The following is a 25,878-nucleotide window of genomic DNA, read 5'->3' as shown; positions in this document are numbered from 1 at the left end:
TGCAGACTGTCAGACAATGTGATTGGCTATAGATCCAATAACCAAGTAGTCAGATCAGAAATTACTTCAACATGACACAGAGAAGTCTCAGCTTATAATAATGATTGAAAAAAAAACAAACAAAGTAAACATTGTCCACTGCCCTTTCATACGCTTGTGCTGATACTATAAAAACGTGATTAAATTGACTTTGCTCTAAACAATAACATGAGACGCTGAATGTCTCTGGTTACGTCTGATCTGATCTGGCTGATAAGGACAGAAGTCATACTGATTCACAGCAGCACGCACACACACACACACACACACACACACACACACACACACACACACACACACACACACACACACACACACACACACACACACACACACAAACAGAGCAAGGAGAAGCAGCCAAACGTCCACTTATCTCTGCCTGTCACCTGAAAAATATCACAGGATCACATGGCTCCCATTACGCTAAAATTCCTCAATTAAAGAATGTGAAAACTGTCATATTTTATAATAATAGTCAACAAATCTTCATAATCCTCTTATTTATCATACTCATAAATCAGTGAGTCTAATATTAAAGCGCGACTGTGTGTTATGAATTCGGGAGACCCCGTCCTCCCACTTTTTAAATTGTCCGAAAAGCTGAGTCTAGCCGTCCCACTTGTGACGACGCAAATATGCTTCTTCATCTGCGCCACAAAGGCAGTACAGTGTGTGACGGGGACAAAAGGGAGACACAGAGACACAGTTAAAGCTTCTGTTTAAGTTTTAAGGAGAACAAAGAGAAATATGTGTTATTAGTCATGATAACTGTGACACATCACAAGCTCAACTTGTTTCTCCTGTCTGTCAGCATTCAGCAATATCAGATTAATCAGTGAGAAATAGGTGTATTTACGGAGCGTGTTAACAGTAAACCCGACTCCACCAAATGAAACAAAACAGAAGCCAAATGATGACAAATCACAAACACAGCTCGTGTTTTGCTGCTGGGACGGTTTCTGCCATGTGGAAGCACAAGGACATATCCGAACGTACTAAAACGGGTGAAAGCACTACATAAAGAAAAGCAGTCATGACATGGCATTTAGACGTACTCGTCACCCTGAGGCTGCAAAAACAGGGAGAATTTCAAAACCACAGCAGAGGGTCTGGAGGTCCTTCCTACGTTTTGGTAACTAAAGAATGAAAATATCAAAATAGAAAGTATTTTAGCAGCTTTTTTGTGTAAATATTTTCAATTTGATTTAGTGTTCGGTTCATGCCCCTTTTGAGCTACGGACGTTTGCCAGAGACCCACAGCCGACTGTCCTCCCTAGCCCACACACCACTGGGTCCTGGATGCCTAAGCGAGGAGGAACAGGAGGCTTGTGGTCTCTGAAAGACAGCTGGGCAACACTAAAACCACCACTGCAGTAAACCTGTCAGCAGCCATCCCTGACTCATGTTAGTTGGTTAATTTAGTTTATTTGATATAGACATCACAGTCTAATTAGAGATGTACATTTATGTACAAGAGCCAGATACGCTGTGTTTGGTCATTGTAGAAAAATGGTAATTTGGAATACCTTTCAACAGGAAGCTTTAAAAAAAACCCCAAAAAAGCACAGAATATTAAAAAGAAAAGAAAATGCATCTACATCTATGTGAGCCTGATGGCTCTCTGGAAGCACCAACAGGTAAGAAACAGGAGACTTTAAGAGTCATAGACTGTATACATGCTGCACTGTGCCTGAAATGCAATAACAAAAGGGGAAAAAAGTAAAACTTTGTATTAAATTACAAGAAATACAGGAGAATCGTGATCACTGCAGGACACTGGGAGAGGGCGATGAAAAACAGGAGTTGCAGGGGAAATCAAGAGGGTTTGCAAGATGGATTTAGAGCTTCTTTAGCTTCTCTAATGTAACACATTCAAACAGAAATACACAGGAAGGTAATCATTTTCAGAAACGAGAAAGCAGAGGATGTGGCCAGATTCTGATGTACACAAAGAGATAACAGAACAATTACCACAAACACATGCATTTTGCATTTCACTGTGAAAGAGCAACTTAAGGCAAAGCCCTGTTTAACCTCCACAGTGCTGTGTCAGAGCTTTAGAAAGATCTGGAAGCATGCATTATCATTTTGCTATAGGCCAAAAAAACACTCCGGCTTGTTTGTATTTCTTTGGACCAATCACAATCGTCTTGGGTAGCTCTAAGCCCAGGATGCAGTGACGGTGCCCTCGGAAAATAATGGTGAGGGAGAAACTTATTTTGGTGAAACATTTGCACGTGGTGAGGTGACCAGTCATTAGAAATGATGCCCAAGAGGTGAGGCTTGACCATACTTGAGGTCTAAAAGATGTATCAAATCAACTCCGACTGGCTGTTTCAAAAAACCGATCAAGATCAGGCATCTGAGTCCTGTGAGACGGATATTGGGCATTTTTGAGTTGCGTTCACAAGTTGTTTTATCTGTTGTAGAGCTTTACAACAATTCACCAAAAAAACAAAGCAAGAATGTCTTATTCACGATCCAAAGCTTTGTTAACACTTGCCATTTTCAGCATGTAGGTTGTTAGCTCTGAGGTTATTTTTGTGTCCTGTAGTGAAGGCGATTTTTAAGATAGCGGAAAAAAAAAAAAAAAACACAATGGAGGATGTCTGTTTAAATAACCGGCTAATATCAAGTTTTTGCTGCAGCCTACATCTGCTGAGTCAGACTGTTTATCATACTTTTGTTTAAAGATTCAACGGACACCTCTGAGAACTTCAACCAGCAGAGTTCAAAGGAAAAACTTTTTCAGACGGTGCTGTGTTGCTCTTTACACAACTGCAGTTTAATTTGTGTAAGACAAACTAAGTTTACTTACAGTCAGACACTGATTTCTTATGATAAACTCACGACACCTCCTGTATTAAGCTTGTGAGGCTTCGTAAATATTATTACAGTGAGTTTGTAAGTTTATCTCCACCGCTCCTGCTATGATCATTCACTCTTTCATTCTGTGCCATGTGGTCAGTCACACACATCTGCTGAATTTTCCAGCATCCTGTGATAAGTTTGCAGCAGAGGACGTTACTGAGGCTACACATGCAACTATTTCTCCAGATAAATGTAACTTTACAATAGAAAAAGAGCGACCAAATGACTGTTGGTTTCCTGCCAAAGTGGCACTTAAGAGCACACCCAGAGAAAAATAATTCCCCACCCTGAATGCCACTTTCTGACTGTTGTGATCTGTAACAATATGAAACAAAAGAACCTCTACATGCTTTTACTTGACTCTCACGCTGCTGAAGATAAAGGTGTGAATGCAAGAATGTGGGAGTAATGCAAATCCAATGACACACCACGGTTAATAATCTTGTGGCCATTTCAACAGCGAACACTCACATTCCAGTGCACAATACATTTTTAATCTCCTGAGTGTAACTACAACTGGGGCAGGGTCATGACTATTAAACAAGGCCTCATTCATAGCTGCTCACCCTCTGTGATCTGCTTTGAACATAAAAATCCTTTAGATGACTCCATAAAACAGATCATAAAATGGCATCAATGCACCTGCATCCTTTTCCAAGCATTACTACATTGTACCTGCTATAATGAGAACAAGGTTTTACCACGTAATGAATGAGCTACACAGCTCAATGCACCAAACTAAAATCACCACCTCGCGCCTCCCAACATAAGTGAAGTTGCAGTTACAGTTCATGCATACTTGACTGCGAAAACATGGATGCTTCACACACATCTTCAGATCATCTACCAAGATTAGTGCCACCAGTTCAGTATCTGACCAAATGTCTCCCCTTCTGTGACTTATGACTTTGAATAATGGCGTGAAAAGTGTTTTTACAAAGTACTGTGAAGTCCCAGTGAAGGTGACCTTTGGAATATAAAGTGTCATCACTTCATTTAATCCTGTTAGACATTTGTGAGAAATCTTGTCATGATTGTTGTATAAATTCTTAATTTAAGGCCAAACATGTTTTGTGAGGTCACAATGACCTCATCAGTTCATATTTGTCCAAGTGGACATTTTTGCAAAATTTGAGGACATTCCCTGAAGGTCTTCTTGAGACTTTGCATTCACGAGAATAAGATGGACGTAGGGTCACAGTGACCTTGATCTTTGACCGACCATCCTTGACTTAGAGTAAACATTTGTGCCGAATTTAAAAAAATTAAAAAATCCCCTAGAATGAGATGTCAACAGTAGGTCACAGTAACATTAACATTTGACCATCAACTTCTAATCAGTTCATCCTTGACTCAAAGTGGATGTTTGTGCCAAATTTGAGGAAATTCCTTTGTGACCTTCTTGAGATATGTGTTGACGAGAATGAGACTGGTGCAAGGTCACAGTAACCTTAACCTCTGACCACCAAATTTTACTCAGTTTATTCTTTGGCTAAAGTGAACGTTTGTACCAAATTTAAAGAAATTACCTCAAGTCATTTTTTAGATATCGTAAGCCATTTAGGAGATTTTTTGTGCCTCAAGGCCACGGCTAGCATTGCTAGCACGGAGGGATAGAAATGCCTTAGACAGCCCAATAAAACAGATCATACACCAACTTTTGCATCCTTTCCAAGCACCACACTGCAACTGCTATAACAACACCAAGGTATTACCAGATCACATGACAAAAAAAGCTACAAGACTAGATGCGCTAAACAAGCAATAAATGTACAAGCAGAATAAAAAATCAGATGATGCTTTGTATCAAAATTGCATCTCAGTTTGGAGTTTAGCTCTTGCACACTCAACTACTCACATTTCTTATCTGCAATAACTGGGACATAAGCAGAAAGAAAAATCCTGTTTCCCACATTATGAATGTGGGCCATGACGCAGCCTTTGAAAGAAAGTGCAGCTTATTAGTTCATATCGCAGCCTTTGATGTTTGATGGGATGTGGGAGAGGAGAAGTAAATCCTTTGGTGAGAATTTCTGTAAGACTCGGGGACAAAACTGTCCAGTGTAGCTTTCTTCTGACAGGTCGATGCTCATACTGTTCAGAGAGGAGAAGTGAGTGTGTAAGCTTAGCTGTTGTAGCTGTTGTGCAGTCAGCAGCAGTACGAGTGTCAGGCTTGGCAGGCAGACTGATACTATCATTCTCCATTTTGATTTGAGAGTGACGGCTACAGTCTGGACTGTCCAGAGATAGTGTGCATGTAAAAGTGAAAGAGAGGTGGGATGACTCAGTTGTTGACTCAACATCTGTGGGTTTTTTAGGGAAATATATGAGCTGATGAAGAGTTATGAGCTGTGAGTGGTGTACTAATAAACCACTTTAAAGGAAATGTTTACGTGGTTATATGATCGATTTTCCTTTGAGTCATCAGTTTTGTACTTCTGCATAGTAAGCACAAGAGGGAGAGCTATTTAGGGCAAAATGAAGCAAGAACTACAACCCTTAAAGGGACAACTTAGCCCAAAACGATTATATTTTTCTTTCTTATCTGCAGTGGTATCTATTAGCTTAGATTATTTTGAGAGTTGCAGTGTTTTAGATATAAGCCATAGAGACGTCTGCCTTCTCTGCAATATAAAGAAACTAGATGGCACTCGGCTTGTGGTGTTTAAAAGGCCAAAAAAACTCAACAATGTCTCTTTCCAGAAATCATGACTCGGTTACTCAAGTAATCCACAGACCATTTTCTTTCTATTGAACTGCTCCCACCAACCGTGCATCTATTAATCCATGAGTAGATGCACGCTTTCTACCGGGTGTAGCTGACTGTGTACTTAAAGTACTTAAAGAAATTACATTTACCTTCATTTCTAATGTTTCATAAGGTATACAGCATTTAATTACCAGCTGACTTTACGAGATAAGACCAGAGGATGACGAGCAGACCCCACAACTCAAGAAATATAACATTTTCACACAAGCATTGCTTTGATAAATCAACCTTGTATTCAAATATGAAATAGCTTTTATGTGTGTAATATAATGGATATGTGCAACAAAAATAGTAGTTAAAAATGCATGCTGGGATACTTATTTAACACTTATTTATCACAATTATTTCTGGTGAATTTCTTTTTTTTCTTCAATTTTTATTTGAAGCGTGTTTAACTTTAAGCACAGCCGTGCACCTGCACACACAATGAGGAGAAAAGAGATAAACAGGATGAGCGCGATGAGATTTTGCATGCAGCTGGTTTGAGGATCTTTTAGTCCTAAAAAAAAAAAAATGGGCAGAGAGATCAGATCTGGATATAAACCTAAGCTGGATGCGGTTCCTTCTGTAGCCAGAAAAATGTTACCGTAATAAATCTTGCTCTGAGGGGATGGAACAACCTGTTCCAATCTGATTCAGAAATGGACTGAGGACACTGCGTTTCATATTGATTTCTTAAAAGGCCTCTCAAACCAACCATTTAATGAAATGATGGTGGTGATGACTCTGCCGTCCATGTTGGTATCCCTTTAGGTGTGTGTCCTGGTGTATTCACGTATAACAAATTCAAAAATGGATTATAAAGATTTCATTCATTCATTATTAAAAAGTCACATTTTATACTGTGCATAACATGCTGACCTCTGATAACTGAGAATGTTTCTAATTTCAACAAAACGTCTGAGATTTCTTGACTGGGAATACGATTTATGCCAGGTCTGACTGAGAAGAAGGTTTAAGCATAGATAATACAACTGGTGTAACTATTAAAGGAGCAGTGTGTGAGATTTAAGGGGGATTTAGTGACATCTAGTGGTGACGATTACAAACTGCAACCAGCTGAAATTTCCACCGGTTAGAATTCCTTCAGTGAACAAAATTATCCATCAAGGTTTCTTCCTCATAAATACTGGACCTTTATATTAAAATGCCAAGTTACAACCAACTTAACTTGAAAAGAGGAGTAAGCCGTGTTGGTGCAACCAGCCCCTGAGCTGAACTGTACATTTTGTAACCTTGGTCAGAAAACAATGGTTTTGAGGAAACGTTAAGGCAGAACTAAAAATTAAAGACAAAAACACTCTAAATTTCCAATTGACAGTTGTATTTCTGTTCCTCATTTTCCAAAGTTGGTGACTTGTGATCTGATGCAGATCCAAAACCAACAGATAATTCACTTGGAAGCACACAATATAGAAGGAGCAGAAATACTGACCACAAACAAACACAAATAGTTTGGTAAAAATTAGAGATTGCAGAGATTTCTGTAAAGTCTACTGCCTGTGCTTTTTTTTTGTTTCTCAGCAAATTTAATTATTTAAAAAAATGCACACTTTCAACACTAAAATGCAGATAAAGGAGGCAAAAAATGCTCTATAGAGAAAAATTGTTCACTGAAAACAAGCCAGCAGTGTCAGTCCATGAAGACAAAAAAGCACAGAGATAAGACTGCGGCTCCACACTGCAGTAACCACTGCAACACCTCCAGCTCCCAAGCAGGAGCAGAATGACTGTGGCTTATTTGGAAGGGAAACTGGGATTTGACTGATGCGATAAATCAGACCCCCTGATGATGCTGCACTACTGGCACTCAACAGTCCAGTCAGGAGTGTGGAGCCGAGCGAGGGTGACGCCACGGAAACTGAAGGGGACTGCATGCGAGCACATCGCCAGCATCACGCTCTAATGGTTCAACAAGCACGTACACAAAAGACACACTCATAACATAAAGCTTCAGTTTCTTTGCCCTGTGCATTAGTGCAGTGACGCTGCGATTCTGTTCAGCCTGCATCAGGTCTAAAAGCCACGTCAGTGCACATGCGCGCTTGCTGACTGTCAAAAACACCACCTCCGTGAATGAGCGTGGCCTTCGTGTGTTACTGTGATCAATGAGGTGGGAAATGACCATTAGTGCTTGTTCAGAGGTTTCCGTGTCTAATAGATGGAGAAATTCCAGGTTTTCGGTCTAACAAACCACCGTGCATTCCCTTGAATTAGACCTTCTCTACTACTGCTGAGTAAATCAGATCAGAGAGGTTTAGAGGCAGCTGGCTAGGACACCCAGGATCAGCCCAGTTGGAGTAGGGTTAGTCTGCTGAGCCATCATGTGATCAGCGTCTTGAACTGACCCCGACAACCTCCCTATAGGCTGAGAAGCTCTGGTGTTTGGGATGATGCCAGCCTGATGACCAGACTGGAATCCCTGGAGTCACACGAAAAGGCTGAGAGATAAATGGATCAAAGTCCAGAAACGTCCTGTTTTGTGTGTATTTATTTACATGTGACGCGCTGATTTCAAACAGTTGAGTCAAGGACAAAGGGTTTAAGGTAAATGACCTTAAACAACCTTAAAGCTCCTGTTAAAACCCTCCTGAACGTCTGGAAGTTATCAGAGACAAACTGGAGCACTCTTAAGCATGTGCTGGGCTCGTGGCCTGTCTTTATTGTGCCGAATCGCAACAAAAAGGCTTATTTTTTAAAGCAGTGTCTCTAATAGAATTAGAGCGTATGCATGGCAGTAGCTGATTTAAATGTGTGAATGTCCCTTTGTATCATTCTGTGTCCCCTCTCTAAATTCTGAGGTTTTTGCAGGTCTGTGAACGCAGCTCAGGCGGAGCTATTCATGGGTTATTTTTTCCTCAGCAGCAGTTTGTTGTGAATTATTGATCTGTTGATTCTTTCAGAGCTTATCAGACCTGATCAATGGAGGAGGAGCTGCTGTGAGTGAATGCAAAATGAACGGGAAAGTTTCACTTTAAATGCGCCTAATGTTCTGCTGCTCCATCTGTGCCCAGAGTACACTCTGCGCTCCGAGAGTTTGGTGCATTATAAAGCCAAAAGCTTTATATATTCCAATATCACTCAAAATAAATGTTCTAGCTCCATTATTGTGCATTATTTTGTGTTTTTACCAGTTTAAATAACTGGGTCTGTTTGTTTTGGAGAGAAAGAGACATCTGCAGATAATTCAGCTCCCAGTTAAACCTCCTGTATAATGAACACTGAAGAAACTCTAACCAGGAGGAGTTTCAACTAGATGCAATCTGCAACCCTCACCACTAGATGCCGCTAAATTTCCTTAAATCTTACAAAATAAACCTTTAAAGCAAGAAACTGGCAAAATAAATATCTGGATAATTATAATTTCTGTATTAATGACATACAAAACCACCAGAAGATACATGGGTAAAGCCGCCTCTACATGAAGGGTCGACACAATGGAAAGAGAGCAGCTGATGTAGATGTGATCATACCGAGACTGAAGAAATCAAGAAAGGAGAGGATCACAAGCTGGACTGAAAACTACGAAACTTTGCATCTGCTAGGAGAGAGGAAATAAGAGCCTTGATACAGGGACATCGTCTTGCACAAAGTGGACGTAGGCAGTCCAAAACTCACGAGGGGCCTTTTGTCTCTGCTCGCTCACCGTAAAAATCTAACAAAGCCTGGAAGATCGCTGCACGCAGCTGAAAGGAAACCTCCTTTTAGGCTGCATTACAGAGACAAACAAGGATACAGTGCAACAACTCAAATTTGTCGTAGAAATTTGCACGATTTGACAGTGTGCTGCACCCTGAGGACTCCGTTATACGTGATGTGATGTAAGGTGACGTCCTGAATGTGGCCAACAGGTGTCCTCACACTGCAGGAGCACTGAGAAACGCAACAACACACAGCCTACATCTCCGAAACATCCAGTTCACGCATGTAGCGGCCAAACTGACTGTGCGTCTGTGTGTGTGTGGGGAAATTAAAATGGATGCCCATGATGTTGCATTTAGTCGCTGCTGCTTACAGGCCCGAGCACAAGCCTTCACACTCACTCAGCTCCCTCTTTATCTCATTATCTGTGGCTGACGTGCACACACACTGCTGGTTGATGATCAACAGAGAGGTGAATGGCGAAATGAGCTGCTCCCACAGAACATGCAGTCCACAGCAGCTTTGAATCCTGATTTCAGCTCCAGTAACAGATGAAGATCTGCTTAACCTGCACCATATCTGCCTGCCATATGTCTACAGGGACTCACTGTACAAGACGGAGAAGAAGGAGGTCAGCCTCTGTCATCACAGCAGCGTGAGGAAAAGAGGGAATCGAATCGGAGGGGGGAGAAGAAGAAGAAGAGGGGACGTGGCGTACCTCTTTTAGGGATCTCCTGCAAGGGGATGGTGTCCCCTCCCCCGTCGTAGGGCAAATAGGGGTCGGCCGCCGCGTCCTCCTCCTCCATGTTGACAGGTGAGACGAGGCTAGGCTAAGCTAAGCTTCACTACGCACTGCTCTCTGCGTGTGTGTCAGTCGCTGCTGCCGCTGCCATGTTTACCGGAGGAAGACAAGCGGGGCTGTGTGTGTGTGTGTGTGTGCGTTTGAGTGAAAGAGTGTGTGTGTCTGCTCTCCCTCCCCCTCCCTTTTCTCTCTCCCTTCACTGCAGCAGCTGACTGTTAGAGCTGATGATGTCACCACACACACACACACACACACACACACACACACACACACACACACACACACACACACACACACACACACACACACACACTCTGAAAGGGAAAGACGAGCACAACCGGCCGGTCAGCCTTGCCTGCTTGGTTGCTAGGGGATATCAGTGAGCCCTGCCTGTATGGGAGAGACCACGGTGCCGGGTCACAGGGGTGTGTGTGTGTGTGTGCGTGCGTGCGTGCGTGTGTGTGTGTGTGTGAGAGAGTGAGCTCTAACATGGACTATTCCATTGTAAACAAGTGCAGGGGGAGTTAAAGTAAGGAGTAAAGGTTTATATTATGCAGTGAAACAGGCTTACTGACAGGTGGATATTATAATAATAGAAATGAAAATTTAGTCAATTAACGGATTGGCTAAAACATTTTGATTATCAAAACATTAGGCGTTTTTGGACGAGAGGCTTTTTTCCCATAGATTTAAGAATTCTCCTTATATTATATCTGCATTTTGAGAACTAGGAACCATCGTAGTTGTCAGAACTTTGTTTTTTGGTGCAATTTTAGAGTAGGGCCGGGCGATATGGCTTTAAAATAATATCATAATATTTTTACGCTATATCATGATTCACGAAATATGTCTTGATATTTTGAAATCTCCTCTAAACTCCTGTAAACTACTACCATACAGAGTTATTAAATGAAATACAGTTACAAATAAAGTAGCTACTGCCAAAAAATAAAGTTACATAAATTGTTATAACAAATTTTATTAAAATCCTGTTATAATGTTAAATGAAGTAAAGTATAACATTGAATAAATCAAAAGGAAACCCACTGTGGTTTTATTTTGAAAGACCCGGCACGTCTCGTACTTAAAGTGTTGATGTTTTTGTTGTGGACTTCCGGTCAACAATTATATGTTAGCGTTAGCAGAAAGTTGAAAAGTAACCTCGGTATGAGGATTCATCCACTGCAGCTGGAAACAAACTAACAGATCTCCAGTTCACAAATTGCAAATATTTCAAAGTTGCACTGGTGCTCCGTGGTCAAAAATGTGACAAAATAGATGCGGTTGGAGCTCTGCAGATAGGAAAACACAAAGCTTCACCTGCTCACGCGGCCGCCACCACCACTGTTATTCTCTGTAAGCTAGAAACGAACTAGCAGCTCTTCAGTTCATATATTAACAGTATTTGCAAATCGTAGTCGCGTTCAATGGTCGCAAAATTCAATTAAATAGTCACAGTATGGAGCTCTGCAAAAGCCCTGCTTTTTGTCTGTGTGTCTGTGAGAGGCAGAGAGCTGTAGGAGTGAGAAGGAAAAACTGAAATGCTGAAGCGAGTCTCATGCCAGTGGCTAAAAAAACGAGACATTTTATACTTGATGTTCGCAATAAAGTCATTTTATACATCACACGTGGAACAAGCTGCGAGACACTTAGTATTCAATTTATCGCCCACCCGTATTTCAGAATAAGTACACTCCCAACACAAGAGGAACCTTGAGTGACTTAAGTATACGGTTATTAGTCAATGCAGCCCCGGCAACTGCCATTTTTAAAAACCTGGTTCCTATGTAAACAACAGACAGCGCAAACAACAGCTTATAAAGCAGAAATGGAAGAAAGCGCTGTTAAATGGACTGACAGTGAAGGCTAGGCTTTACTGAGGAAGTGTGTCGGGCTTTGAAGCCAAAAGTTTAGTGGCAAAGTGACTTACATTGTGACCGAGACGTCCGTAAATCAGTGGTTAAATTTTTTGATTGTCACAATGTCTGCAAATCACTCTCGGGTTTCTCTCTTTTTTTACGTGTCGCCCCCCTCTCTCTCCCCCTTTCACACCTAGTCTGCCCTATTGATTAAAGGCCAAATGCCCCGAAAAATCTAAAAAATTAAATTGATGACAATGATCTTCAACCAATGACGCATACAGATCTTAAATTTGGGGAGAAAGAGAGCAATAGTTGTGTCAGATAGATAGTTGTTATCTGTTTTGAAGCCCTAAATGATAAAGAAAATAACCTTCAAAAGCAGCATTTTTCCAATTCAACTAAAAATCAATCAGCCTATTCATCAGTGAAATGAAAGAAAGCTTTGTGAATGCACAAAAAAAGAAATAACTATATTCCCGTGGGAGTCATTTGCCTTGTTATGTTGGTTATTTTTTTGAAAAGTTTCACTGCAACTTCTGCCACAGCGTGCAAAGAGAAAATATGTTGGACACTGTACAAGAAACTGATGAGAAGACACAAATAAGTTAATCAGACACCATCAGGATTTCCAGCGTTTTTTTAGTCACAAACATGGGTTGTTTTTTCGCCACCTGTTGCTGTGTTTCCACCAGGGATAGTGCCATAAACAGCTGTTGCTTTTTTACAAAACCACCACTGCATTGTGCCACCAAAACAAGGCATTTTAAGCCAAAAAAAGATCTATTTCTAACCGTTTTCAAGTGATTCTATGCCTGAATTTAAGCACAAATCAACTGCATTCTTGTTGAAACATAAAGAAAGGTAAAGTTTCAACGTACCAGCAACATAATAAATGTACCATTGTACCATACATGGTTTGCAGAAACGTATAATGCAAACATTTATTCTGTCGATGGGGTTGCAGACATGCAAGAGTTGCTCAATCTTCCTCTTTCACAGTGACTCTACAGAGAGGATGTGAAGCATGTGAGATACAATCTGCACGTCTCATAACATCTGTGCCATAATGCACGCCAGACTTTACGGACCCTAATGTAGGGGAACCCTCCCTACTTTTCTCCCTCGAAACCAATCCCAGCTGAAGTGGATTTCATGGGTAAAACCCAAAACAGATCACACGGTCACTGTTGAAAGGCAGAACGTGTTTTGTAAACTGTTGAGTGATTTTGTGTTATTATATGAAACAATGCAGCTTGAGTCTGGTGTTGCTGTTCCCAGGATAAACAATGGGACCCTGATTTCACACGCTGTTCCTTTGTTATCATTAATATTAAAAATATTAAAGTCATAGTTTGGACCAGTGGTGTCAAACTCATTTTAGTTTGGGGGCCACATACAGCCCAGTTTCCTGTAAAGTGAGCCGGACCAGTAAAACCATCAGAATTATGTTTTCTTTTTTAAAAACAGCACCTCGATTGTCAGATTTGAAGTCATTTCAAGATAGAAAGATGGGACTTTTACTTTGGAATATATCTAAATTTAAACAATAAAAATGCTCACTTTTGTGTATGTATATATTCAAAGATGTCCTCAACTTAGGTGTACCAGTTATTATCAGAAGTTAGATTTAATATTTATTTCTAGCAACCAAAAAGAGACTTAAGACATTTTTTTCACAATTTAGTGATATTTACTTCTTAATTTTTCTGAGATAAAGTCAGTCAGACTCTGGTATTAATAACTTTTTTTTTTAAATTCCACACTTTGCAAAGTACTCAAGAGGGCTGGACCCTTTGGCAGGCCGGTTTTGGCCCGTGGGCCGTATGTTTGACACCCCTGGCTTGGACCTCCATTGTCTCTTACCTGTCAGCAGGGCTCCTGTTGCTAGGCAATGACACAGCTGATGTCAGCCATAGTTTGTTACTTCCTTGCTCAACAAGTCCCAGTCAGGACACCAAACCAGCAAAAACCCAACATGAAGTTTCAAACACAAAAGTCTCAGTAATCCAGAAAGTCCCAAAGAAACAAAATTAATCCTTTTGAGTTTAAATTCTCCAAAGCATTGCTCCTTTTATCTCCAGTTCTTCTTCCAAGCAAACAAAATGCTCCAACAAAAATCTCCACAGGACCACAGAGTGAGCCGGCCCCCTTTTGCTCACTCTGCAGTTTCAGCCCGGAGGAGGTCTTTACAAGCTTTCCTCTGAACCCACCCCTCTCTACTACGTAAAAATAGCACGGGGAGCCAGAGACAGGCAGCACACCAACTTCAAGGAAGCAATGTCATTCAGAGATTTTCTGAAACGCTAGCTCACGCCGGCTTGCAGCCGAACTGGTTCATGGGAATGCCGATGCACGTATGGGTGTCACACACACAAATTATGAGCGTGGGAGGTGGAGCCCAGGCAAATGCAGACGTGTGTCACAGTACAGACCAAAATATCAAACACATGGAGACTTGCAGACCAAAGAGGAAAACTGGAAACTCAGTTATTTGTTTCTGACGTTTGTCTAAGGCTCGCTCTGTATGTGTCGCAGCAGTGACAGTGTTGGCAGGTTAAGGTTTCTCCAGGCTTTCACCCCTCACAGTTAACTGCCCAGAGGTCAAGTTTCATAAGAAAGCAGTGAGCGGCTGATCACCACGCAGAGACTGAAACAGAAGCCAATCCCACATACGCAAACACATGGACAGTGGATAAACACACCTCTACTACCTCTGCAAGTGACGCGATTTTTACTGTTAAATTTCCATGACTTTTCCAGGATTTTGAGGGAAATTTTAAAGACCATACATTCTCTCTAACAACCATCAATGCTCTGTGTAAAAATGTAAAGGAGGCATGAAGAAGGGACTTGGTAGCGGCCCTATTGAGTGATCTTTGTGAATGTTACCAAACCCTTTACACTGCTTTTTTAATTTTCACTGTGTCTTTAAACTGACTCAAACAAAGCCGGTTAATCTTAATTATCCAAATAAAAAAATGGACGGAAAATACCTGCTCAGCAAAAAACTGAGTTTAAACAGGACCGTGTCTTTATCTCCTGCTCAAAAACATGAGTTTGCTTACTTCAGTGCTTACTCTACATTCAGAGAGCCTATGGATTTAAAATAAAATCAAACATAAAATCAAACCAAAGTGGAAGCATCCTGATTAAAAACGTGCGTCAGTTTGTGCGTTTTCTGTCTGAGCAGCTGCGAGTCAAAACTAAGGAGAAGAATCAGCATAATTACGAAGACACGGAAGTCCAAACAGGATGCAGCAGATCAGATGTCGATGCGACACCAGATATATCAGTCAGAGTGCCACGGAGCTTCTTAATGAATGAAAAACAGGTGACCGCACTGGAATGACAGGTATGACTATAATTATGTAGCATGGCATGGATTGAGGTTATGATCTGAACTGATCTAAAACACAATGCTACAACACGCTCTTTAAAAAGTGCATTATAAATCATGTATGTTTTTAAAATCACTGCCTCACTCACACACCACGCTCCACCTGAGCTCGTATATATTTAGTCGGACGAAAACAGTCAAAGTTATGATCTGGACAGAACAACAAGACAATTAGGATGTGTAAGACAAACAAACTAATGATTGCGGGTGAAAAAGACTTAAAATAGTTCAAACCTATTGGAGCCTTACAAATGGTTATAAAGCAGTTGAATAATTGGCTTTTAACTGGACAAATTAACTAATCGAGTCATTATCAAATAGCTCAAATTGCAAATGGATTTGAAAATAAAACAAAAACAACGAATAATGTTGTAGGATTACTATGCAGGATTTACCTAAACTTTTTCCTGCACACACACACACACACACACACACACACACACATAAAAATGTATGTGTGTGTATACATTGTGTCTTATATTTTTTGCTGATGTCATATTTTTGTACTCAGGTACATCTTTAGTACTGTTATTATTATATATTTACTTTATGCACATTTTTTTCTTATGCCTTTCACTTATTTATTTTCATATATTTTTTTATCCTTTATTTTCTCTACTTTTTTCTCTGCACCGTGGGAATAGAGAGAATCGTATTTTCGATTCCTGTCTGACACACACGGCAGAACTGACAATGAAGCTGACTGTGACTTAATAGTTTTATAACCACTTGTGAGGCTGCTTTAGTCAGAACGGGAGCTGGATTATGATGCTGGATGGATGTTGGGCGGCAGGTGTCTGTCGGGTGCGACAGGACGGCGTGCGGAGCAGCTGATGGGTGTGGATGGAGATGAGGAGGGGGCAGATGGCAGAGCGACTGCGCCATGGGACAGCAACACACACGAGCGAACACACACTTGATGCGTCTTGACATCAGCAGCGGGGTGACTCACAACGGGAGCAGCAACGCGTCTGCCCAGTCAGGAGGCAAACTTGATTTTGGACTTGAAGACGCGGCAACAGAAAGAATGGGGCATCATGGGAAGCTGACTGAGAATTCAAGGAACTGATTGGAGGGTGAGGGTTCGCCAAGCGTGGGTCATGGAGGGGGAAAAGGTCCAATCAAACAGCTCGGGGGGGGATGTATCCCGTTTTCTCCCTACCTGGGGAGGCAGCGTCCCCATCCAGCAGGTTGTCGTCCTCGGTGGTGTGGAAGTCCATGATGACGCCGGCTCCATCCAGCAGCTCCTCGTCGCTGCTGGCGCTGGCGATGCTGTTGTAGCTGTTCCTGCAGTAGCCTCTGTGGTACAGCTGCTCCGACTCCATTTAGCAACGCGCCGGTGCCCTGGATGATAGGGAGGGAAGGAGGGGGGTGGTGGAGATATACACACCGTGTTGTGAGGATGCTATAGAGGCTACAAGGTGACGGGGGGTCTGTCGTGAATATTGACGCGCAGAACAACAGTAAAGACAAACGGGAACACAGTGACGATGTGATGGAGAGATCATAGTCGCACACACAATTATAGTCCAGCAAAACATCAACTTTATCATTCCAACAACCCGGGTTTCCACACGCATTCATGCACAAAATTTCAAAACTTTTCCATGACTTTTCCAGGTTTTTCCATGACAGAGAGACTAAACAGCACATGACAAGAAACACAACCAGTTTTCAGAGGTTGTTCAGTTACATTTGGAGAATGTGATAACTGGTGCCTGAGTAACTTGCTTTTACTCAAAGAGCAAAAGCAAGAGACCAACAAAGCCAACAAAGTCCCCTTTCCTTGTCCTTGTCGAAACCGCCAAAATTATTATTTTGATAAAAATATAAATATTTTTATGCTCAACGTTGTTTTCAATCATTCGCTTATTTTATATTAATGCATTTTTCATTCATTCAAACCATAATTTAAAACTGGGGAATTGAAGGAGACCCTATTTTTTAATGATGCAGAGCATGAATAAAGACAAAAAATAAAATAAAAAATATATAGAAAGCAGTTTTACAAAAATCATACAAAAAAACAAGCATTATAAATGTATAATAGCTAAAAGTTAAAATACAGAATATGCTATGGAGTAGATGTATAGTTATGGGCAAAAAAAATACAGTTTTTAGAGAAGAGCAGTGAAATCAGGGAACTAATTTATTTTAAATAACTGACACTGCTGAGTGCCGAAAACTGGTCTAAAATCAGTCGCTGTTTAGTGAGTGAAGTTTATTTGCAATTTTGGAAATGCTATAACAATGCTATAAGGTTACATGAAGTCATTAAAACAGAATACAATCTAAAAAATATTTCAATTGCTGTTAGGCGACTCCTTTGAAATTAAAAAGTGCTTTGGAAATGCTGCATATAGCTACTGTAGCAATGAGCTTTTAGACTTTTTTTGTTTCTTAATTTTCCTTTAAATAATACTTAAATTTCAGGATATTTGGCGGTGACAGTATAATGTTCGCTGCAAAGCCAGGTGGTGTATTTATAGACTGAGGGATTAAAATGTCACATGGACCCCCTCCTCTCTACAATGAGAGGACGATTACGATGATAAAACTGCCGGACCAGAGTGAGCAGAGCGCCGTCACCTTTGCTCAAACATCGCCCCCCTGTGGACGAGCGGGAAACTACACCTGTGACCGCAAACGTGACAAGATGTCAAAAGATCCCCACCGGGCCGAGCACAATGAAAATAATAAAGTAACCTGGAGATATTTAAAGGACTATCAGCCTGGAGGCACGATGGGTCAAAAAGTGATAAAGAAAAAGAGAAGAAGAGGAGACGAATAGATATTTAATGAGCCCTGGTGCCGCAGCCAGACTGATCTGCACTAATCCTTCACAGTCTGACAGGCGACTTCATATTCCTCCATATTTCAGTGAAAAAAAGCCTAATAGGTTTCTGAGCTCCCTTCATATCGACCTGAGCGGATTCGCCGTGACTCTACTTGATCTTGTTTTGTCTCTCCTGCACTGTGCTGTGAAAAAGTGACGCTCAGAAAAAAAAGGCCACAACAAAGAGGAAGAGAAGAAAAAGAAAAGCTGGAGTCAGCGTCATTGATTTAGGAAGTGGATTTCTCTAAAAATGTATAAAGCGCTTTCTTGAGAAATACATCTTTTTATCCAGAGCATTCAGACAGTGGATGTTCAGGCAAAGAGAAGATAAACTGTATTTTGACAAGAGGTGAAGTACAATTATTTGAAATTCAGAGTGAATGAGACATTATTTTACTAGTGAAAGTTTTTAAGCTGCCACAGCTCTGTACTGTAGACAATTTATTGACAAGGCTGTAATTTAGATTTATTTAAAGGGATAGTTCATCCAAAAATACAATTTTTCTTGTTACCTGTAGTGCTATTTCACTCTTTGAAACTTGACCAAATTGGTTTATTTCATCAAAAAATGTTGGAAGAAGGCAACAAGCAGCTTAACAAAACATAGCCCAAAAATGAGCAAAATCATTGTTTTAAAAATTGCAAAAAACAACAACAAAAAAAAATTTGAAAAAAAATCAAAAACAAACAAAAGATGGCCTAAAAAGTGCTGAAAATCAAATTAAAAAAAATATTTATTTTATATTGTTTTCCTGTAACATAATTTTAAATATAAAGTTATAATAATTATAAATACAGTTTTCTGGACACCCTTAGCCCTTTTATAAAATAATTTTTGCGATAATCTTCCGCTCTTTTTTTAACAATTGTTTCAGTGGAAAACTGATTAACGGTTAAATGTTGACATCCCTAGTTTCATTATATTAGAGTCAGACATCTCTATGGTCAATATCTCCAACACTCACAACTCACATCAAAACAATACAGATTCATAAATAGCAGCTAAGAGATAAAATGTGTATTGCTGATTTTGGGGTGAACTGTCCCTTTAATATTTAAAAATGGATTGCAGCAGCTCTAACCCTTTCTCTCCCTTTTTGATGCGGGTTTTTGCAGTGAGAGCCACTCTCCTCTGACAAACAAATCCCGACACTTTGTTATGAGAATGACAGCACATCACGGCACAAGCCATCGTGAACAAAAGCCTTCTGCAAACGCCAACAGTGACACTGAAGCCCCATAATCCTCTCTGGCACAAACTCTGTAAAGTGAGGAAAACAGGGAAGAGAAACTTTCCCCGCGCCAACAATCGCACTGATTCACCGCGAGACGATTTCCCTGTGAGCTCTATCAGATCGGCGTGGCCAGGAAATCGAATTCAGCCTGTTTGCAGAGAATCTCGAGGTGAGCTCGTGTGATGTCGCTTTTTGATTATGAGAATACTGTTTCCTCTTTTTCACACCAAACTTTCTTGGCCTTCTTCAACTATTTTATTCTCAGCACGTTTAGTTGAGTTATGGTTACAGCGCAGCTATTTCGACTACTGGAGAGCATCGATTTATTGATGAAAGTACGTCTGATTCCACCCTGTATGGTGGAGATACGCCCTCTTTCAGCTGATTGCAATAAACCTATATTATTCATACAGTCTACGATATCGACCACACATAATCGCAATCTTTATTGACAATAATTTCGGGGTAGAAAACTGCAGCGTCACGTACATATGAGCAAACGAAGCTGAGCAAACTCTGCCTGATTGATTAGTTTTATGCCACTTAAAAAAAAATCACTATCAATTTAAGTGTAATCTATATTTGCAATATTTTAACTGCTTTACCTTTTCATAAGACAGCCCTTACTGATAGGGATTTGAAGCTTTTATAACAAAACCACCAGACTCCACTGAGAAAAACACTCATTTTATTTCACTAAACAGGGGAATTGCTGGTCTGCTGCTGCCTCAATCAGCTGTTGTGTGAGGTAAATCTAAGCAAATATTCAAATATAACACAAAATATACAATTATCTAATATTATATATATATTATATCGTTTTGGTGTCTGTATTATTTTATTTTGCATTTTCAATTTACATGTTTTTGTGTCTGAATGACTAATGGGAAGAACATTTTTTCATTGTATTGACAATAAATAGGCTAATAATAATGATTCTGCAATAAAGTGATACCAAGACATTTTCTAAGATGGTTATCATACCATGAAAATCTCATGGAGTATCTATCATCTAAGCTAAAATTAAAATATCTAAGCTAAAATTAAAAACACAAGTCCCTCCTCTGTGCTTTTTTTTAAATGCCTGACCCGTTAAACCCCTTCCCCATAAATAACAAACAGTCCCTATCCCTAACCAAGGAGGCATGAGCACTAACTACGAGCGCGCACAGAGCACAGAGCGCCTGCTCCAGTTAAAGTCTGACTACAGAGTGCACATGACGGAGTAAATTGACTTTCAATCATATTATAGGGGTGTGTTTGTCCGACTTCTACAGATTCAGTTTGGTGAACGCACTCTTAAGCACAGGAGGGCTGCAGAGTCAGCAGGAGGATAAATTTGAGCGACTATAAAGAGCATGTTAAAGGTTTTGCAGTTATCTTGCAGATATCGAATGAACCGAGCCTTTTAAAGATGGTCGGCTTTAATTAGACGTGCCATCTTTTGTCCTATTTTCTCCCTGCTGCTGACATTCGATAGCTATAATTACGACAGCCTGCAGTACAATTGTTGGTGCGTTTCTTTTCATTCTTTGCAACAGTCATCAAAACAGTAATTATGCCAGGGAGACTGTTGATTATTGAGCTACTACCCCGCGAGTCAGATTGCATTTTTCTGTTTGAGGATAAGCCGAGGAGAGGGAGGAGTGTGTGTGCCTGTCGATAACAGCAGCATAATCAACAGCGAGGGAACAAAACGTTGCTGATGTTATGCAACTAGTTGAGCAGTGGAGGGCCGTTATCTTCCTCCGGCTGGTCACTATGGAGGCGTTGCCCAGGCGACTGTTGCTGGGATGTGACTCAGCGTTTTGCCCTCCCTACTCCTAACCGACAGGCTCACACCTCCTCCATAGACGGGGCCAAGAAGTTGATACACATCCTTCAAAAGGCAGCGGGAGATCGATGTATGGATCGCTTTGTAGCAAAACATCCAGCGTACAGCAAATCCAACACAACAGGGAGCTTTCACTCCTCGCAATTAACGTCACGTTGACAACACGCAGCAGTGACTGAATGCTGACTGCATGCAGGGATGTCTGCTTAAGGAAAAAATACACATGCAAAGAACTAATGTGAGATACTATAAGTGGTAATAAGAGCTTTGATTCAATTTAACTAATTATAAACTCACTTTATCTTCTTATCTTTTCATCAAAACATTTAGTCTGTGAATTAAATTAAATATCAGTCAATAATATGCTGCTGTCTCAAGGGAAGAGACTGCTGTAAAAAAAAAAAAAAGGCCAGAGTGAAGACAGAAGTTCCTACTTTTACAAAATGAATGCTGAAATATGAATAATACATGTCCTATCTGGCCTGAAGTGAAACTAAAAGAAATGCAGCCATTGAAAAAACCCTGCAGTGAGTGTGTGCGATCAATGAGGCTCTGTCAGTTATCAATTTCACCAGCCTACGCCTGTCTGAGAATATTCGCTTTTTTTTCGGGAGACAGCAGTGGATGCCTGCTAGAATATAAAAAAGGAGTCTAATAAAAATATGTATCAATTTTGTGGTGAAAAATCATGTTCATTATAAGCTGTATTTTCAATTTACATGTTCTTGTGTCTGAATGTGAAGAACATTTTTTCATTGTATTGATAATAAATAGGCTAATAATAATGATTCTGCAATAAAGTGATGAGATATTTTCCAAGACGGTTATCGTACCATGAAAATCTCATGGAGTTGCAACCCTTGTTGAAATAAACCCTTAATTCATTTAGTTAGATGTGAAAAAATGCTGGCTCTAAACACACTAAAATGTTTTTCTGAACCGAGTCTGGTGAGTTTAGCGGTAACGATTTAGTAGCTGTTAAAGGATCTCACTCTTTAACAAAAAGGTCTATCTCTGTTGGAATATTTCCATAAAGTTGTCAGGCTCATGGCATAATAATGTGATCAAATTACTGGCAAAAAGAAGCACTTTTAGGAGACATACATTGAGGACACATATGCCCCAAGTGTGGCCTGTTTCTCCTACAGACCCCTCACTCATTAGGTGATCAGTTTAAAAAATGTAGTTCCCATTAGTCATTTAGACAAAAATAAAATAAATTAAATTAAATTAAAATAAAATAAAATAAAATAAAATAAAATAAAATAAAATAAAATAAAATAAAATAAAATAAAATAAAATAAACATTAAAAAAAATAAAATAGAATAAAATGGGAAAGTAGGATCCAGGTTGAAAAATATTACAGTTATCCATTAAAATATCTTAATACGCTGTGATTCTGTGTGACTAATCATACAGGAAGAGCAGCTCTCACTTTAAAACAGAGATCTTGTTATGAAGCTGTAAAGTCCAGGCTAATGTTTTTATCCGAGACATACGGGAGGAGAAAGTCAAGACAAGCTATTTAGCAATGTTCAAAAAAAGTGGTTACTGTTGCTGACGTGTAATCTGACCTTCTGCCAGATGAACAACACGGGAAGAAAAACAGTGGATGATCTTCCAGACTGGAGGGAGAGAAAAACTAAAATGAGCAGTCACAACTGCGTGACTGTGAATGAAACACTAAGGTCATGTTTGATGAAATGACGGCACAAACTCCAGACGGACGTAACACAATCAGAGGCGCTGATTAAACTAACGGCCACAGCAAATCAAATAAAGAGCGTTGCAGTGCCTTTGGTTTGACCTGTGAGTAACGGCCGGGTGGAAAGAGTAACTCTTGATCCTGCGAATCATAAATCATAACTTGAAGGCCTGAAAGGTGATGAAGGGAAAAGGTAACAGTGGCCGGAGAATCGTTAACTTATGTTTAACATTAACACTTCTTTTGGCACAAGAAAACAAGCACCGATGCAATCTGCGTCTCAGATTAAAAAGGAAATGTTATATGGACAACACTGAAGTATTGATCATGCCTTTTATTTTATTTGACCTCATTTTCATTCATTACTTTGTTTGTTATAATACTTTACTATTCTATTTTTTTATTTTGTATTTTATTTTATTATTTTAAAAAAATGAATTAATTATTTATGTATTTCGGTAAACTTATAAACTGTTATTGTTATTATAATCATTATTGTCGTTCATTTTATTTTCTTTGTGGAAATATGTGATTATATGAGGGCTTGTATATTTGCTATTACACTGATGCACATGCTTTGATATACACTCTAAATTTCAGTAAAAATACTGTTTCAAATATTACATTTGGTGTCAGGAACATCTCATACAGTCTTGGTTTGTGACAGTATAAACAGAATAGAATTTAAAAGTGGAAGTAAAATCGTGATCAGGGTTGCTACTACTCGCACTGACAGCACGGCCTCTGTATTTTAATTTCGATTTGCATTTTTTTCCACAAATATAAAGTTCAGAGGTTTTGAATTTCACTGAAAAAGGAAAAACAACAACACACCGAGACCTTACATACAGCATCCCAGCTCATGATAAGTCAATCAAGAAAGAATATAAATTCATTTTGACAACTGATTAAATGTGATTTTAAATGCCTCATTTCTCTTGTTTATATCATTGTTACATTAATATTGTTGAGATTTGGACTGTTAGACAAAACAAAAAAAATGTGACGATACAACCGTAGCAGTGGGGACATGTAATGGGCATTTTCACTCTTCTCAAATTTTATAGACAAAACAACTACTTGATTAATAAAAATGTACTCTAGTGATTAATCCATACTGAAAATAATAACTGGCTGCAGCATGAAGTCCACAATAATCATCATATAGTGCATATGCAATTCCTGAAATATTTCTTACTAAGTTTCTCATTTCTTTTTTTTTTAAGTTGCAACAATTTGCTCAGGATTCAAAGGTTTAAATACTTGTAAAACATCTAAAAGCAGCACAAGAAAAGTGATGTCGCTCCAGGTTTCAAAGGGTTAAACTTTAAAATTTTCCCTATGCAAATAAATACACTCAACTTTAAAAGAAAAAACTTAAATAAATGGATTTGTATGCAACAGAACAGCATTCACAAGCACACGACTGATTTGCTTTTCACTGCTAATGCTAAAATGCAACCATGACACAGCCAGCATGGCAATAAAATCTCAGCCTTTTCCAGCGTTTTGCTCAGCAGCTAACCGTGCAAGCATCAGCGTTACATCTGCATTTCACGTTGAAAAAAGAGCTTTATCTGCATGCAGCCGCTAAAATTGTGCAGCCCGTAGCATGCAACCAAAGGCCTGAGTCCACCAAAGCGCCAATTTATTCACAAAACCCCCAAACTGACGGTGAATTTCCAGTGAATCCACAAAAACTGCATCGACACCGAGCCAACCAGCTAGCCTCCAGAGCTAACTGGGAACCAGGCTAGCACCTGTTCAGGCAGCGAGAAGGATGTGAAACCAACCAGAGAGTTCACATCATCTGACAGCGAGAGGAGGATGGATGGATGGCCTCGGATATGCACACACACACACATCTCTTTTCTCCAAGCTAACCGCCATAGCCGATAATAATAATAATAATAATTTTTTTGGGAAAAAAGCCACCTACCTTCCTGATGCCTCGATTCCAGCTCGGACACGACAATTCATCCTTTTTTCTCTGCAGTTCAAAACGAGGATTTTTTATTTTTTTGGGATCCTACACGAGTGGATTTGACATTCTCCTCATCATGATGGTGTTTTCTTTTTTCAGTCCCATTCCTGTGTCAGTGACGTTCACTTCCTGTTTCCTATCCTCTCAGCAGCAGCTCCCACCTTCAGTCCCTGTGATGGTAAAACAGGCAGGGAGGAGAAACAATCAATAATTCATCCACTCACTGCAAAATCCAAAAAACATTATGGAGTCACTAACTAGGAATAACAACCAGTGTTACTGCATGATCCTGTGGAGTATGCAAACAAAAAAAGTGGCAACAGAGTACAAATACTTTGTTAAAAGTAAATAAATCCAGTTTTAGGTTTCGCTTAAGTAAAAGAACAAAAGGAAGAAAGCTGATTGCATTCACAAAATGCTCTGTTTTTGCAAAGTAATGAGATTATCTCAGCATTAGAACATTTTTAAAGAAGTGTGAACGCTGCGTGTTGAAAAGCTGGCGCTCCACTGCAATGTTTTTTATTATTTTAATTTATTTAAGAAGGAAAATGAGTTGGAGCTGTTGGAAAAGTGGAAATGGGTTTATTTGGTAAAAAGTTGAATAGTACCAATGATGTCAAAATAAGATGTGTAATATTTCAAGTTTGTTGATAAGCTGACTGCAATGGTTTCAGCATTCACACCCAATTATGACTTCTTTTTTTTAATGGAAAAAATTTTGCTAATTTTTCTGAATTAAGGAGATTGTAATCTTACTTAATCAGAAAATAAGTATGAGACTATTTTGTTAATTCAGAGGAGAAACAAGTGAAGGTTTTTTATCTCGAAAAATTTTCTCATAATTTTGAGATAATAATTTTTTATTCAGAAAACTGATTTTTTTTCACATGAATTTTTTTC

The 25,878-nt window shown here is 39.6% G+C and overlaps 1 protein-coding gene and 1 long non-coding RNA gene across 9 annotated transcripts in view; one reads left to right on the top strand and one right to left on the bottom strand.

The window, feature by feature from the left end:
* Nucleotides 1-25,115, bottom strand: part of clcn3 (Cl-/H+ antiporter 3) — a 49,477-nt gene extending 24,362 nt beyond the window's left edge. For 3 of the 8 annotated variants that reach the window (XM_042512067.2, XM_042512068.2, XM_042512071.2), the window contains exons 1-2: nucleotides 24,934-25,115; nucleotides 16,546-16,727 (exon numbers count right to left, since the gene is read on the bottom strand). In XM_042512067.2, coding sequence (XP_042368001.2) covers nucleotides 16,546-16,708 — 163 coding nt within the window. In that variant the 5' untranslated portion in view covers nucleotides 16,709-16,727; nucleotides 24,934-25,115. Of the gene's footprint in view, nucleotides 1-10,040; nucleotides 10,301-13,849; nucleotides 14,221-16,545; nucleotides 16,728-24,933 lie in introns of those variants that run through there. The other 5 variants (XM_042512070.2, XM_042512073.2, XM_042512072.2 and 2 more) reach the window with 5 other exon arrangements.
* LOC148185689 (uncharacterized) lies at nucleotides 18,926-23,816 on the top strand. The gene is made up of 3 exons (XR_015775731.1): nucleotides 18,926-19,623; nucleotides 20,159-20,202; nucleotides 22,874-23,816. It is a non-coding gene; the product is annotated as an uncharacterized LOC148185689 (long non-coding RNA).
* Nucleotides 25,116-25,878: the final 763 nt, after the last annotated feature.

Source organism: Plectropomus leopardus, chromosome 23, assembly GCF_026936395.1.
Source record: "Plectropomus leopardus strain MGB_pleo_1.0 chromosome 23, ASM2693639v1, whole genome shotgun sequence".
NCBI classification, from domain to species: domain Eukaryota; kingdom Metazoa; phylum Chordata; class Actinopteri; order Perciformes; family Serranidae; genus Plectropomus; species Plectropomus leopardus.
This window is presented reverse-complemented; position numbering and strand designations above follow the sequence as displayed.